Here is a 15815-nt window from a genome sequence, read left to right as displayed (position 1 = left end):
CAATGCCTTAACCACTTGGCCACGCGCCAGCACATGTGATAGTAGAACAGTAATGAAAGCACATCTTTTCCCTGTCAATTATCCTGGAACCGATTTTTCTGTTTTTCCTGGAAATGTGTTCAGTACAGTGTTCCTAACAAGGTTTACATGAATAATCTCAGGAACGATCGGTGTTATGAATGAGGAGCATTTGATGGTTCTGGACCTGTGCTCAATGGTGTTGAGAGGGACGGTGGGGGTGGTGGAGGGATGTATGGTTAATAAACCTACCGAATGCTGAAAAGCCTGGATACAGTGGACATGGAGAGGATGTTTCCATTAGACACAGAGTCTGTGATCTGAAAACACAGTCTCAGAATAAAGATGCTTCCCCTTAAAACTCAGATGAGAAACATTTTATGGCCAAAAGATGTCTGATCTGTGGAATTTGTTGCCACAGAGGTTGGTTGAGGCTGCCATTTGGGTATATTTGTGAAGATTAATATACTGATGATTGCTGAGTAGCTTCAGGGTTACAGGAGGAAGGCAGGAATATGTTGTTGGAATAAAAATCAGCCCTGGTTGAATGGTGGACAGACCAGATGGATTGAATCACCTGATTCTGTTCCTGTGTCGTATGTCTTACCGTGACTGAATGATGGCTCCTTCTTATCCCATATCGTCTGTGACATGTGAGGGACAATAAAAGATTGTTTACTGAGATCATTACATCTGCCTTCAGTGTTTAAATTTCAGTGAGTTTTGTTCTTAGTAACATTACACAGAAATGTTTAGTTCTCCTTTTCATTATTAATGTGCTTCATTGTCTCTCTGTTTAAAGTTCGACCAGTGGTGAGAGGTTTCATGGAAGGAAAACCCCAACTGGACGCAAACCACGACTGAAGACGAGGGAACAGCAACAAGTGAACCAGCCCGAGGACTGAGAGCACCGACTGGAGAGGACCCATCTGACTCGGAGATTCCAGTGATTCAGTCAGGAGAAAGTTTGGTGAGTCTCATTTACTCAAACACTGGTCCTTTAGACATTACATACCTGTACAAAGGAAGGGAGGAAATAGTTGGAGTGAGACTGAATGTGCCCAGAAGAACCAGTTATGCCTCTGTCAGACCCAGTTGCAATCACTCCAGGTCTGGTAATGTGCTTCCAGCAGCCCGGCCCTTTGAAACCACTCCCATTCCCTCACAGTGGTCACTCAGTTCAAGGTCTTGCATCCTCTGATGTAGCTTTTGGTCAGATCTGAGTGGGGAGAGGGAAAGAGAGGGGAGTGTTTTTACTGACTGTCTTTCAAAAACAGTATTTGTTTGAACTTGCTGCAGACTCTCTACCCATACCCTGTACTTTCTCAACCAAATTATTGACATAGATGACAAGTAGCAATGGGTGTAACCCCAGGGAACGTCACTAAGCATGGAACTCGAGTCCAAGAAACAGCCTCTCACCATCACCCTCTGCCTCCTACCACCCAGCCATTCCCAGACTCTGGGGCTCTGTAACAAACTCAATGTTAACAGGAAGATTAGTCAGTGATTAAGATGATGAGAGAATTGTGGCCTCCTGAAAGGACACGCGAGCTGAGCTGTCTGATTCACTGGACCAGTTCCACCCTCGTTGACAACGTAATTTACCCGTTGCCCATCCACCCACGTCATATCACCCACAGTACCCCAACCACTCTCTGTCCCGCCAGTGGCCCCACACCCTTCTGACCATTCATCCCACACCGACACACAGAGAGGCCCCCTTCACCCACGTCCACCCTCCCAGCTTGGGGAACCAGAGCAAACTGATCCCGCGATCTCGACTCAGTGCAAAACTAATACCAGGGATGCAAGACTGGAGAGCCCGGAGCCTCCCGCTGTCCGGCTCGGTCCCGGCCCTTTCCCACAGCAACCAGCCCTCGATTTACACAAACCCGAGATTAACCCCTTCCTCACCGCCACCTGAACAGGGGAAACACCCGCATCAGCTGGGGTTGAGCTGCAGTTGGTCCCCATATGAGTTAAAACTCCCCGCTATCGGATATGGAGACCAGAATCGTACGCGGTAGAACCACATAACAATTACAGCACGGAAACAGGCCATCTCGGCATTCCTAGTGCGTGCCGAACGCTTACTCTCACCTAGTCCCACTGACCTGCACTCAGCCCATAATCCTCCATTCCTTTCCTGTCCATATACCTATACAATTTTTTTTTAAATGAAAAAATCGAACCTGCCTCTACCACTTCCACTGGAGGCTCGTTCCACACAGTTACCACTCTCTGAGTAAAGAAGTTACCCCTCATGTTACCCCTAACCTTTTGCCCCTTAACTCTCAACTCATGTCCTCTTGTTTGAATCTCCCCTACACTCAATGGAAAAAGCCTATCCACATCAACTCTATCAATCCCCGCATAATTTTAAATACTTCTATCAAGTCCCCCCTCAACCTTCTATGCTCCAAAGAATAAAGACCTAACTTGTTCAACCTTTCTCTGTAAATTAGGTGCTGAAACCCAGGTAACAGTCTAGTAAATCTCTGTTCTCTGTTGACATCTTACGTATAATTTGGTGACCAGAACTGTATATAATGCTCCAAATCTGGCCTCACCAATGCCTTGTACAATTTTAACATTACATCCCAACTCCTGTACTCAATGCTCAAAGGTCAGCATACCAAAAGCTTTCTTCATCACCACATGAGCTTCCTCCTTCAGGGAAATATGCACCATTATTCCTAGATTTCCTCACACTGTCTACAAGCTTTCTCTATTTGTGAACTAACCTCTTCTCCCCTAGTCTCTTCAATCTGATTCCCACCCCCCCAACCATTCTAGTTTAAAGTCTCCCCAGTAGCCTCCACAGATCTCCCTGCCAGGATATTGGTCCCCCTAGCTTTCAAGTGCAACCCGTTCTTTTTGTACAGGTCACACCTGTCCCAAAAGAGGTCCCAATGATCCAAAAACTTGAATCCCTGCCCCCTGCTTCAATCCCTCAGCCACACATTTATCCTCCACCTCATTCCATGACTACTGTCACTGCCACGTGGCATAGGCAGTAATCCCGAGATTACTACCTTTGCAGACCTTCTTCTCAAATCCCTTCCTAACTCCCTATATTCTCCTTTCAGGACCTCTTCCCTTTTCCTACCTATGTCATTGGTACTTATATCTACCACGACCTCTGGCTCCTCACCCTCCCACTTCAGGATATCTTGGACGCGATCAGAAGTATCCCGGACCCGGCACCAGGGAGGCAAACTACCATCCGGGTCTCCTGACTGCGTCCACGGAATCGCTTGTCTGACTCCCTAACTGTTGAGTCCCCTATTGCTACTGCCTTCTCTTTCTCTACCCTTCTGAATTACAGGGCCGGACTCTGTGCCAGAGGCACGGCCGCTGTTGCTTCCCCCAGATAGGCTGAGCCCCCCCCCCCCCCCAACAGTACTCAAACAGGAGTACTTAATTGTCAGGGGGTACAGCCACTGGGGTACTCTCTAGTACCTGACTCTTCCCCTTCCCCTCCTAACCGTGACCCACTTGTCTACCTCCCATGGCCCCGGTGTGACCACCTGCCTGTAACTCCTCTCTATCAACTCCTCGCTCTCCCTGACCAGACGAAGGTCATCGAGCTGCAGCTCCAGTTCCCTGGCACAGTCCCTTAGGAACTGCAGCTCGGCTCACCCGGCGCAGATGTGAACGTCCGGGATGCTAGGAAACTCCAGGACCTCCCACATCCGACACCGAGAACAGCAAGCTGCCCTCACACTCATAATTCCCAGCATGGAACCGTAATCCCACGGTGGATTTGTTCGGTGACTTGTGAACATACGTGATTAATGACCCTGCAACTGGGGACTGGATAAATAGTTAATCTAACAATTCAGATCATACACACCAATCTCCTTGCCTTTCTCCCTCACCCCGAGCTACTTACCCCATTTCCCTCTCCACACCCTCCTCACAGTCCGTCTTCCTCATAGGGCCCTCTACTCCAGCCCTCCCTTCCTGCTCCCTCTCTCCCTCACTCTCAACTCTCCCTCACCCCTTCCTTATCATCACCCCTCTCAATCATCCGTGCTTCCTCACCGCCTCTCTCCCTCCCGCTTCTCTCTTCCCTATCCCTCTCAGTTACACTGCTACTTGACCAGCCTCCCACTCTCTTTCACCCCTTTCCTTGCGCTCTCCTTTTTTGTCACTCTCTCTACCCCTCTAGTAATAAATTGTACTCCTCTCTCTTGTTTCTCTTCATCTCCTCACTCTGTCATGCCTCTTTTCATTTCTCTCTCACTCTCTCCCCTTCTATCCATCTCTCCATCTGTTTCTCTTCCATTCTCTCTCCCATTCCACAATCCCTGTCCCTACCCCTATCACCCGCCATCCCACTCTCAATATCAGTCGCCCTCTGTCTTCCCCTCTCCATCTCCTCCTCTCTCACGCACCTCAATCAAACTTGTCTCTCACTCACTCACCTCCGCCACTCTGTAACCACCTCCATTTCCAGCTCTCAACCTCTCTCTCTCTCTCCCTACATCCCACCCTCCCCCCTCTCTCAAACACTCTCCCCGCTGCCTCCCGTATCCCACACTGTCTTCCCCTCTTTCTCACCCTCTAAATCTACCACTCACCCCACGCGTTCTCCCTCTTCGCTCCCTGTCAGTCCCACTCCTCCTCCTCCTCCTCTCTCCCGTCACACCCCGCGCTTTCCACCCCATCCCATACAGTGGTATGCAAACGGCTGGGCACCACTGGTCAAACTTCCTGTTACTGTGAATAGTTCAGTGAGTAGAAGGTGAACTGGTCTCCAAAAGTCTCAAAATTAAAGACAAAATATTCAACATTTTAAGCAAGATTAGTGTATTATTAAAAACACAAAATGCTGGCAGAACTCAGCTGGCCAGACAGCATCTATGGGAGGAGGTAGTAACGAAGTTTCAGGCCGAAACCCTTCATCAGGAGTTTAGTGTATTATTTCTGTTTTGTACAATTTTAGAGTGGGAGAAAAAAGGGAAAGGAGCACCAAGGAAAAGTTCGGGCACCCCAAGAGATTTGAGCTCTCAGTTAAATTTTACCAAGGTCTCAGACCTGAATTAGCTTGTTAGGGCTATGGCTTGTTTGCAATCATCATTAGGACAGGCCAGGCTGTACAAATTGCAAAGCTTTATAAATATCCTGACTCCTCAAACCTTGTCCCAACAATCAGCAGCCATGGGCTCCTCTAAGCAGCCGCTGAGCACTCTGAAAGTTAAAAAAAATGATGCCCACAAAGCAGGAGTAGGCTATAAGAAGATAGCAAAGCGTTTTCAGGTAGCTGTTTCCTCAGTACATAATGTAATTAAGAACTGGCAGTTAACAGGAACGGTGGAGGTCAAGTTGATGTCTGGAAGGCCAAGAAAAGTTTCCGAAAGAGCTACTCATAGGATTGCTAGAAAGGCAAATCAAAACCCCCGTTTGACTGTAAAAAACATTCAGGAAGATTTAGCAGACTCTGAACTGGTGGTGCACTGTTCTACTGTACAGCGACACCTGCACAAACATGACCTTCATGGAAGAGTCATCAGAAGAAAACCTTTCCTGCATCCTCACCACAAAATTCAGCGTCAGAGGTTTTTCTGACTGAGGGAGAGGTTGTATTCTTGACACCAGACAGATGTTGTTCAGACCTCAGACAGAGTCAGCAATCAAATGCTTGAGCCTGGTGCGATGGATGTGTTGAGCTGTGGAAATCACGATGCAAGAAGCATTGTAGGAAAGCCAGAAGAGCCCAGGGCATGGAATTGTGATATCGTAGGCATTACTGGGAATTGGTTGCACCCAACAGTCTGAGGAATCTGGAGGAACAAATTTGTAGAGAGTTCACAGACTATACCAAGAAAAAAAAAGTTGATATAGTAAGTGATTTTAACTTTCCATATATTGACTGGGACTCCCATACTCTAAAAGGACTAGCTGGGGTAGAGTTTGTCAAATGCTCCTTAATCAGTACATAAAACATCCGGCGTAGAATTGTGCAATAAGCTGTTGGGAAACGATCCAGGGCTGGTGATAAAAATTAGTGAATGGGAACACTTTGTGTCTAGTGATCATAATGCCATGAGATTCCAAGTAAGTATTGAAAAACAGAGGTCTGGACCTCTCTTGAGATTCTAGATTGGAGAAAGATCAATGTTTATGGTATTTGCAAGGATTTGACAAGTGTGGACTGGGACAGGCTGTTTTCTGCAAAGGAGTACTTGGTAAGTGGGGGTTCTTCAGAAGTGAAATTTTGAGGGTGCAGAGTTTGTATGCACCTACCAAAATAAATGTTGAAAGGTAACTGGTGCAGGGAACCTTTGTTTTCAACTGATATCGAGGCCCCGGATATTTTGTTCCTCTAAATTCCTCAGGCTGTTGGGTGCTACCAAGACACATTAATGACTACAATATCATACTCCCACACCCTGAGCTCATCTGACTTTCTTTAGTTGACTTCTGTTGGTTTCTATAAGCTTCCCAATGTTCTTTGCTCTATTATTTGCCCTCTCTTTGGCTTTTATGTTGGCTTAGGCTTCTCATTTCAGCCACAGTTGTGTCCTCCTGCCTTTCCAATGTTTCCACTTCTTTGGGATGTGTCTATCACTCACCTCCCGAGTTGCTCCCAGAAACTCCAGCCATTGCTGCTCCATCGTCATTCCTACCAGATTCCCCTTCCAATCAGGTTTGGCCAGCTTCTCTGTCACAGAAACATGGAGAAGGTCAGAACAGAAACATGCCCACTCTGGACGATCAGAATGGTAATCTGTACGGGAGACAAAATAGATGGGGGTGGTTTTAAATAGTAGTTTTGCATCCGTATTTACTCAGGAGATGGACACAGAGTCGATAGAGGTGAGGCAAGGCAGCATCAAATTCAGAGACCCTGGACAGATTACAGAGGTGGAGGTGTTTGCTGGCTTAAGGCAAATTAGCATGTATAAATCCCCAGAGCCTGACTAGTTGTTCCCAAGGACCCTGCGGAACACAAGTGCAGAAATTGTCGGGGTCCAAGCAGAGATATTGAAATAATCCTTAGTGACAGGTGAGGCACTGGAGGATTGGAGGAGAGACAATGTTGTTCCACTGTTCGAGAGGGGGTCTAAGGATAAATGAGAAAATGTTACGTTAGTGAGCGTGACATCAGTAGTGGGAAAGTTATTAGAACATATGTGCAGGAACCGGATATATAAGTATTTGGATAGATGTGGACTGATTAAGGATAGAGAGCATGGTTTTGTGCATGGTGGGTCATGTCTAACCAGTCTTACAGAGTCTCTCGAGGAAGTTATCAGGAATGTGGCTGAGGGCAAGGCAGTGGATGTTGCCTACATGGACTTTAGCAAGGCACTTGACAAAGTCTCATATGGGAGGTTGGTCAAGAAGGTTCAGTCATTCAGCATTCAAGATGAGACAGTAAATTGGATGAGACACTGTCTGTGGGAGAAGCCAGTATGGTAGCAGATGGTTGCCTCTCTGACTGGAACCTGTGACTATTGGTGAGCCACAGGGATCAGTGCTGGATCTGTTGTTGTTTGTCATCTATATCAGTAATCTGGATGATAAGATGGTTAGGGATCAGCAAATTGGAGGATGAAACCGAGTCTGGGGATTCAGCGGACTGTGAGAAGACTATCATGGCTTGCAGTGCGATCTGGACCAGGTGGAAATATGGCTTGAGAAATGGAAAATGGAATTCAATGCAGAGAAGTGCGAGATGTTGCATGTTGGTAGGACCTACCAGGGTGGGTCTTACACAGTGACTGGTCGGACATGTAGGAGTGTTGTTGATGAAAGGGATCTGGGAATACAGGTCTATGTTTCACTAAAAGTGGTGTCACAGTTCGATAGGGACGGAAAGAAAGATTTTGGCACATAGTCCTTCATAAACCAAAGTACTGGATGGTATGTTATGTTGACTTTGTACAAGACATTGGTGATGCCTAATCTGGAGTATTGAGTGCAGTTTTGGTCATCAACCTACAGGAAAGATGTAAAAGGGGTTCAGAGATTTCAGAGAAATGCCAGGTCTGGAGGACTTGGGTTATAAGGAGAGACTGAAACAGGTCAGGACTTTATTCCTTGGAATGTAGAAGATTGAGGGGAGATTTGATGGAGGTATACCACAATTATGAGGATTATAGATGGGGTAAATGCAAGCTGGCTTTCTCCACTGAGATGGGGTGGGACTACAACCAGAAGCCATGGGTTAAGGGTGAAAGGTGAAAGGTTAATTGGAACATGAGGGGAATATTCTTCACACAGATCCGGGTGTGGGATGAGCAGCCAGCAGAAGTGGTGCATGCGAGCTCAATTTCAAAATTTAAGAGGTTTGCATAGGTACTTGGATGAAAGGGGTATGGGAGTAGAAAGTTTAAATAGTTCAACACAAACTGGGCCTGTTTCTGTGTTGTACTTTTCCATGACAAGAACCTTAAATAATACTACCATTCACTCGAATTCCTTTTAAGAGCTGTGCAGACCAACCGTATATCTGAGTAGGAGAAATCCTCAATTCCAGAGTTTCTCCATGTCTCTCTAACATTGAGGCAAGTTACTGCAGTGGTTTGCCATTACCTTCTGCTGGGTGAGGGGCCAAAGAGATCACCAGCTCGTAACCCAGCACGGATGGAATGCGTGCAGGGGAGCCGGCCGGATTCACACTCAGGACCTTTCATCTCGAAGTCTGGCGCTGATGCGCCATGAGAGGGTTTCTGTTACTGTGGGGCCTGATACCCTTTCAGCTCAGTGGGAACAGGGAATAATACCATTGAAGAGAGTCAAACTGAGCCGTCACATATTGGAGATGGCAGAAATACCCCACCCTTATACAGCATCAGAGAGTTTGTGGGTATTTCCAGGTACCAGCACTGTGCCCGGTTCGAAGATGATTTCTCTCTCCAACTTGGGTTTAACCTCACTGTAACAGTGTGATAACAAATCAAACCTTGGCAACTCAAGTGATCTCATATCAAATGTTGTCCTTCACCCACTGATGGATTTTAAAATTTTTTACAGGTTAAAAACGACAAGGAATTTGTCTATGGGAATTCAAACACAACACACCAGTTGTGCTGTCTCTGTCTAGATATTTAAGGAGCAACAGATTCAAACAACCATCCTTCCTGCTCAGACTGTGGGGAGAGATTCACTCGGTCATCTGACCAACTGACACGTCCGTCATTTTACACAGGGGAGAGACCGTTCACCTGCTCAGACACTGGGAATGGATTCACTTGGTAATCTCAACTGAAGCTACACACTGGGCAAGGCCATTCAACTATTCTGTGAGTGGGAAGGGGTTCAGTCGGTCTTCCCGCCTGTGGACACACCAGTCAGTTCACCCTGGGCAGAGGCTGGTCATCTGCTGAATTTGTGGGGAAGGATTCACTCGGTCATCTGACCTAATGGCTCACCAGCGAGTTCACACCGAGGAGCGGCCGTTCACTTGCTCAGAATGTGGGAAGAGATTCACTCAGTTATCCAGCCTACAGAGACATCAGCGAGTTCACACTGGGGAGAAGCCGTTCACCTGCTCAGAATGTGGGAAGAGATTCACTCGGTCATCCCACCTACTTGAACACCTGCGAGTTCACACTGGGGAGAAGCCATTCTCCTGCTCAGAATGTGGGAAGGGATTCACTCAGTTATCCAACCTACAGAGACATCAGCGAGTTCACACTGGGGAGAAGCCGTTCACCTGCTCAGAATGTGGGGAAGGATTCACTGATTCATCCAGCAGACAGAAACATCAGCGAGTTCATAGCAGGCAGCGGCTGTTCACCTGCTCAGACTGTGGGAAGGGATTCACTTACTCATCTAATCTCAAGGTACATCAGCGAGTTCACACTGGTGACAGGCTGTTCACCTGCTCAGTCTGTGGGAAGGGATTCATTCAGTCATCCAAACTACTGAGTCATCAGCGAGTTCACACTGGGGAGAAGCCGTTCACCTGCTCAGAATGTGGGAAGAGATTCACTCGGTCATCCCACCTACTTGAACACCTGCGAGTTCACACTGGGGAGAAGCCATTCTCCTGCTCAGTCTGTGGGAAGGGATTCACTTGGTCATCTGGTCTCGAAAAACACCAGCAGGTTCACACTGGGTAGAGGCCGTTCACCTGCTCAGACTTGACAAAACTGTTTGACCAGGAAACAGAAATCTGGGAGCTTTGAGCTGGAACAGCAAGAGCAATAACCTGGAGTCCTGAAAAAGGAAGGAAATCAAGTTGAGATAAAAAAACATCAAAGCATCACTAAAAAGTTGTACTTTCACCTGCAGAGGGAATCAGACATGGCTGATCAAGCTATTGGGAAATCAGTTGAGCAACTCAAGCTAGAGAGAATGACAGCAAAACGATTGTTTTCTCGTCTGGCCAACAGTATTACCAGGACCTATGAAGACATGTCTGAAGAGGAGCTCAGAGTGAGTTTCAATAAACTCACAATAGAAGCCGAGGAAGTCATGAAAGCCAATGATGATGCGGAGGCCGGACTCACCGCAGAACGGGAGGCGGTGCTGAACACAGAGAAAGTAGCTGTGTTAACTGAACAGCAAAAAGCTGACCTGGCAAAGACGGCAAATGAGTGTGAGTTGAAACTAAAGGAAATCAGAAGGCTGATCCTGGAGACTCTTTGGACCAACTTTGGAAATGTTGAGTTGCTCATAGCACTACAAGCAGCAGAGGATGAATGTGAAGACGTCACTGCTGTACAACCTGATGGCCACCAGGAGGCGGACGGCTTCATGCTTAACCACCTGCAAGGACTGGTAAAGACAGCGAAGGAGGTGGGAACGATGGAACCGGCCAGGGGATCGGAAGCACCTTCAGAGTCGCCTAAAGGGGCTCAAACACCAAATCCCCAAGCTAGTTTCCAAGAAGGCCCACTTCATACAGGCAAGGAGAAAGGAGGACGCTGAAAGACTAACACCGACGGCATTGGGCTTTTCCTCCAATTTTCCCACGCCAGCCATCAGACTGAAACCGACGGCCCTTCACAAGTTTACTGGCAGCATTTTCACAGGTGGAGAAAGGACTGGGAAGCACTCCAGAGGCAGAGAGAGCCAACCGGTTCAAGAGAGGTGGAAAAGGTTCAACTGCTGGACAGTCTTGACGACAAAGTCAGAAGAGACCTTCGCCTCAAAACTTATAAAACTGCAGATGACATCTTCTGTGTTCTAGAAAACCGCTATGGAAATGGAGTGTGGAAATCGGAAGTGGGATAGTATTGGCGCAGCATGCGAGCCAAAATGCGGGGGTTGCGGCTGCGGAAACTGCCAGCCAGGCGGCAAAGGAATGACTCTTGCTGAAGAGAGGGAACTTGTATACAAATTCATATACAAAAAAAAATCAAAGCAATAGTGATAAGGGAGAAAGAAAGGCATGAATATTGACTTCTGTAACTTCTGTTAATGCCCCTCCTCCCCTTCTTACCTCATCCCTGACAAGCTTAGTTGCCCATCACTCCACTTGTTCTCCATCTCCCTCTGGTGCTCCCCTCCACCTTTCTTTCTCCCTAGGCCTCCTGTCCCATGATCCTTTCCCTTCTCCAGCGCTGTATCACTTTTGCCAATCACCTGTCCAGCTTTCAGCTTCACTCCACCCCCTCCGGTCCTCTCCTATCATTTTGCATTTCCCCCTCCCCCAACTGCTTTCAAATCTCTTAGTATCTTTCCTTTCTGTTAGTTCTGACGAAGGGTCTCGGCCAGAGCCGTTGACAGTGCTTCTCCCTATAGATGCTGCCTGGCCTGCTGTGTTCCACCAGCATTGTGTGTGTGTTTGAATTTCCAGCATCTGCAGATTTCCTCGTGTTTGCACAATATACGAAGGATACTTCACATTATGGATCATATATACAAAAAAGTAAAATCAAAGCAATAGTGATAAGCGTGGATGCTGAAAAGGCATTTGATTCGGTTAATTGGAATTTTCTTTACAGAGTTTTACATAGAGTTGGTTTCCATAACAATTATTAAAACTATACAGGCACGATATGACAACCCTACCGCTAGGATTAAAATCAATGGATATTTAATCAAATAGTCTTACCCTAGAAAGGGGCACAAGACAGGGTTTTGCATGGTCAGCACTACTCTTCGCATTATATCTGGAACCATTAGCTCAATACATCAGACAAAGTGGGGAATTACTAGTAAAGGGGCAGAGCATAAATTGGCTTGTTACGTGGATGACATTTTGATCTATCTAGGGCAACCAACATACTCTTTACCTGAATTGATGCAATCCTTTGAACAATATGGTCAATTATCAGGATACAGGATCAACATAGATAAAACCCAATTACTTTCATATTACTACAGCCCAGCAAGAGAAATTGAAAGTAGATAACCCCGGGCATGGCACACAGAGTCTTTCAAATATTTGGGCATCATTATGCCAAAAGATTAGGCAACATTATCAGAATGTAATTATCAGCCTTTATATAAAAAGAACATTAAGGAATATATAGCAAGATGGAACCCGATTCCTTTCTTTTAGTTTCAGTTCAAGGAGTGAGTCTATTATAATGAATACACTGCCCAGACTGTTATAGCTCTTTCAGCCCCTACCAATAGAGATTAATCAAAATCAATTCAATGAATGGAACAAGATGTTATCAAGGTATATTTGGCAAGGTAAAAGGCCTAGAGTTCATCTCAAAACTTTGCAATTAGCAAAGGAAAAGGGTGAATGTGGCCTCTTCGAGGTTATTATTTTGCAGCACAGTTGAGAGCTGTGATGTGCTGGAGCAACCCATCGTATGACGCACAAAGGAAAAACATTGAGGAGCGGGTACTTCCCATCCCCATACAAGCAGTTTTGGCTGATAATAACTTGCAAAGGTACATAAATACTATTGATAATCCATGGGTGAAATTGACTCTTAATATGGAAAACTATTATAAAAGAATATAATCTCGAGGGAGATACTGCAATTCTTCAATGGTGTGCATATAACTCAGATTTTACACCAAATAAATTGGATGCTAGATTTAAGGACTGGACAGCTAAAGGAATAACAGTTCTTTGCAACATAATGAAAGAAGGAATACTGTGACAGTATGTAAATAGGATGCTTAAAATTGTATCCAAGGCAAGCACATGCATGATAGAGCTATTTAGAAAAGCATATAATTCAGATAACGGTAGTAGAATTATTACAAGCATGTATAAGAGTTTGTCAAATCTTAAAACATATTTGACTTCAAACATTAAAACAAAATGGGAGAAGGAAGGAGGGATAATTATATCTGAGGAAGAATGGACAATAATATGGAGGTATCAATGGAAGTGTACCAGTTCTCAGAAATGGAGGGAGTTCGGATGGAAAAACTTGATAAGATATTTCATTACACCCTCCCAGAAATCCCATTATGATAGTAACATCACTGTTTGCTGGAGAAACTGTGGACATTGAAATGCAAATCATTATTATATTTTTTGTGACTGCCCTGTTATCAAAAGCTATTGGAGGGGGATACACAATGCCCTACATGGCATCGTTAGATATGAAATACCCTTGGGGAGTAAGACCATATATTTTGGATGTATACCTCAATGGTTGAAAAAAGATAAATATTTAATGAATATATTGTTGGCAGCTGGTAAAAAGACTGTTACTAGGAAATGGTTATCACAGGAGAGCCCAACTTTAAATGCATGGATGGAAATTACAATGGACAAGATGGAGAAGATAATCATAATCTGGAACAAATTGATTCATACTGGGAAAAATGGTTTAACTACATAATCCCTCTAGGCCTGCTTTTATTCTCACAAATCAATGAATATGTTATAAAAAAAGATCACTCCCTACTTGTACATAGTTTTTTTTTCCTTTTGCTTGTTTTTTCTTTCACACTTATAGAAGTGTATATACCTCAGATAAATTCTATGTGGGGATTTGTGGCATATATGATTATATGATATATATTTACAATGTCTGAAATACATCTTCTGGAAATTTTTGTTTTATGATGAACTTCAATAAAAAAAACGAAAAAACAGTCAGATAATACTTTTAAGTATATATTTTCATCAAAAATGAACAGGATTCAGCACTCCATGTGTGTATTTGCAATCGTGATAAGAAATACAGACCAGAACACGTACATGAGAGGCCAACTCAGAACAATCAATCATCACTCCGGAAGAAAACTTTAACCAGTGGAATGAGTATGACCCTCCATGGGAGACATCCCAATGATCTGAGTAGACTAGGTGGTGACAAGGAAGCCTTGAGCACCTGACTGAGAGTTGGAGACCTCTCCCCCTAAAAAACAAAGGAGTTCCTTGCAGAAATACAGGACAAGTTGTTTGACAAAAGGGGGGAAACATCAAAAATACATGAAATATTAACAAATGAGGAAGTTAGTGCAGAAAATGCCAGAGAAATCAGACACAATCCAACACATTCCAGGATCCTGCAGCAGATTTACTCAATCTGATTACTTACAAAGTTACAAAGAAATGGCAAATATCATTCACTAAAATCTTGCTTTAAAATACAAACTCATGAATGCCCTTCATCACTTCATAAAGGTACAATAAATTCAAGCCCAATACAGTTTTAGTGTCAAAATCTTGCAAATTAGATGATAATCAATACATTATTTCAGATAGGACAATCCATAAGAACCATCCAGATATAATATTACAGGATAAACAAACAGGAACAACTCCCCCAACAGATAAAACCATTCCCAACACACACATGTTCCTCAACCAGTGGAGCACCGCACCCCAGGTATTGTTTGTGTCATCAGTCAGACAACCAAATTATTTTCTCTGTCAATCAGCTTCCAAATGTTGCTACTCTGTCATTCATTGCCTCATTCTGCTGCTGATCCCCTTCTCATCATATGTTCTTACGTCAAATATCATCCAGACCCCCAAACTCTGCCCTGTGCAGACTCGCCTCTGGTTTCCGACCCTGCTTCATTGAGCATTCAACTAATCGTTTCCCATTCTGCTTTCAGTTTTTAGAGAACAGTGGTGTTCTCTAACAACACTTTAGAAGCAGGGAAAGTGACCCATAATGTGGAAATGAGATGTGATTAAGGAGTTTAACTGAAGAACATCTCAGACAGAACTGCAGTCAGCTCGACTTCTTCAGTCAGCAGAAAATTCAAGGGAAACCTTTTCACCCACAGAGTGGTGACTGTTAGGAACCCATCACCACAGGGAGAGTGAGAGGGGGAAAACCGGAGGATTTACAAGGACTGTTGTGGACAGAATCACTGGGTCCAGCTGGCCCGAGTTGACTCTCTACTGTACACTAGGTGTGTTGTAAATTCACCAAGACAGAGTTTAACATAGAACTGATTTATTTGTCTTAGACCCAGAATATTAAACTCCCGTCCCATTAAAGGTGAATGTGCAGCAGAAAAAACTCCTCCCATGCCCAGTGACCAGGGTGCAGGACTGGGTGTGGTGAGCAGCAGCAATAATTGCAGAGTTCAGCACCGACAGTCAGTCTCGAACTTGCATTCAGCAACAGTGATGGACAAATATCCAGCATGCAGCCTATTGAAACTTTCTCCCCAGTGTGAAACTGGTAGTCTGTCACAAGTATAACAATGTTTAGGTTATGACTAGAGGTGACAGTGCGAGGCTATCCAATGAGAGAAATGTTCTTTCTTGTGAGTTTGGAAGAGAGATTTTGTGCTCTTTTGCTGGGGAGAGATGAGAAGACGTGAATGGAGAGACTGGGCCCTTTTTCTTTTTTTTTTGTTTTCTTTACTAACCCTGGGGTCAAAGTAAGAATTATAAAGCTCAATCATTTAATCACATATTGTGTACTGTTTTGTATTTCAGGGTACTG

At 44.9% G+C, this 15815-nt stretch overlaps 2 protein-coding genes across 8 annotated transcripts in view; one reads left to right on the top strand and one right to left on the bottom strand.

The window, feature by feature from the left end:
• LOC132389738 (zinc finger protein 214-like) overlaps positions 1–15815 on the bottom strand; it is a 32465-nt gene that overhangs the window by 3672 nt on the left and 12978 nt on the right. For 2 of the 7 annotated variants that reach the window (XM_059962307.1, XM_059962306.1), the window contains exon 3: positions 6603–6757. The gene's annotated coding sequence lies outside the window, so the exon portion shown is untranslated. Of the gene's footprint in view, positions 1–925; positions 1034–3460; positions 6758–10067; positions 10198–15815 lie in introns of those variants that run through there. The other 5 variants (XM_059962304.1, XM_059962302.1, XM_059962309.1 and 2 more) reach the window with 4 other exon arrangements.
• Positions 873–15778, top strand: LOC132389739 (zinc finger protein 214-like). Its single transcript, XM_059962310.1, has 2 exons — positions 873–988; positions 9010–15778. The coding sequence occupies exon 2, from the start codon at positions 9399–9401 to the stop codon at positions 10098–10100; it is 702 nt and encodes a 233-aa protein (XP_059818293.1). The 5' UTR covers positions 873–988; positions 9010–9398; the 3' UTR covers positions 10101–15778.

Source organism: Hypanus sabinus, unplaced genomic scaffold, assembly GCF_030144855.1.
Source record: "Hypanus sabinus isolate sHypSab1 unplaced genomic scaffold, sHypSab1.hap1 scaffold_644, whole genome shotgun sequence".
Lineage (NCBI taxonomy): Eukaryota > Metazoa > Chordata > Chondrichthyes > Myliobatiformes > Dasyatidae > Hypanus > Hypanus sabinus.
This window is presented reverse-complemented; position numbering and strand designations above follow the sequence as displayed.

What these genes read in the sequence shown, in the direction of transcription:
- LOC132389739 (XM_059962310.1), top strand. Translation starts at nt 9,399, where the DNA reads ATGGCTCACCAGCGAGTTCACACCGAGGAGCGGCCGTTCACTTGCTCA.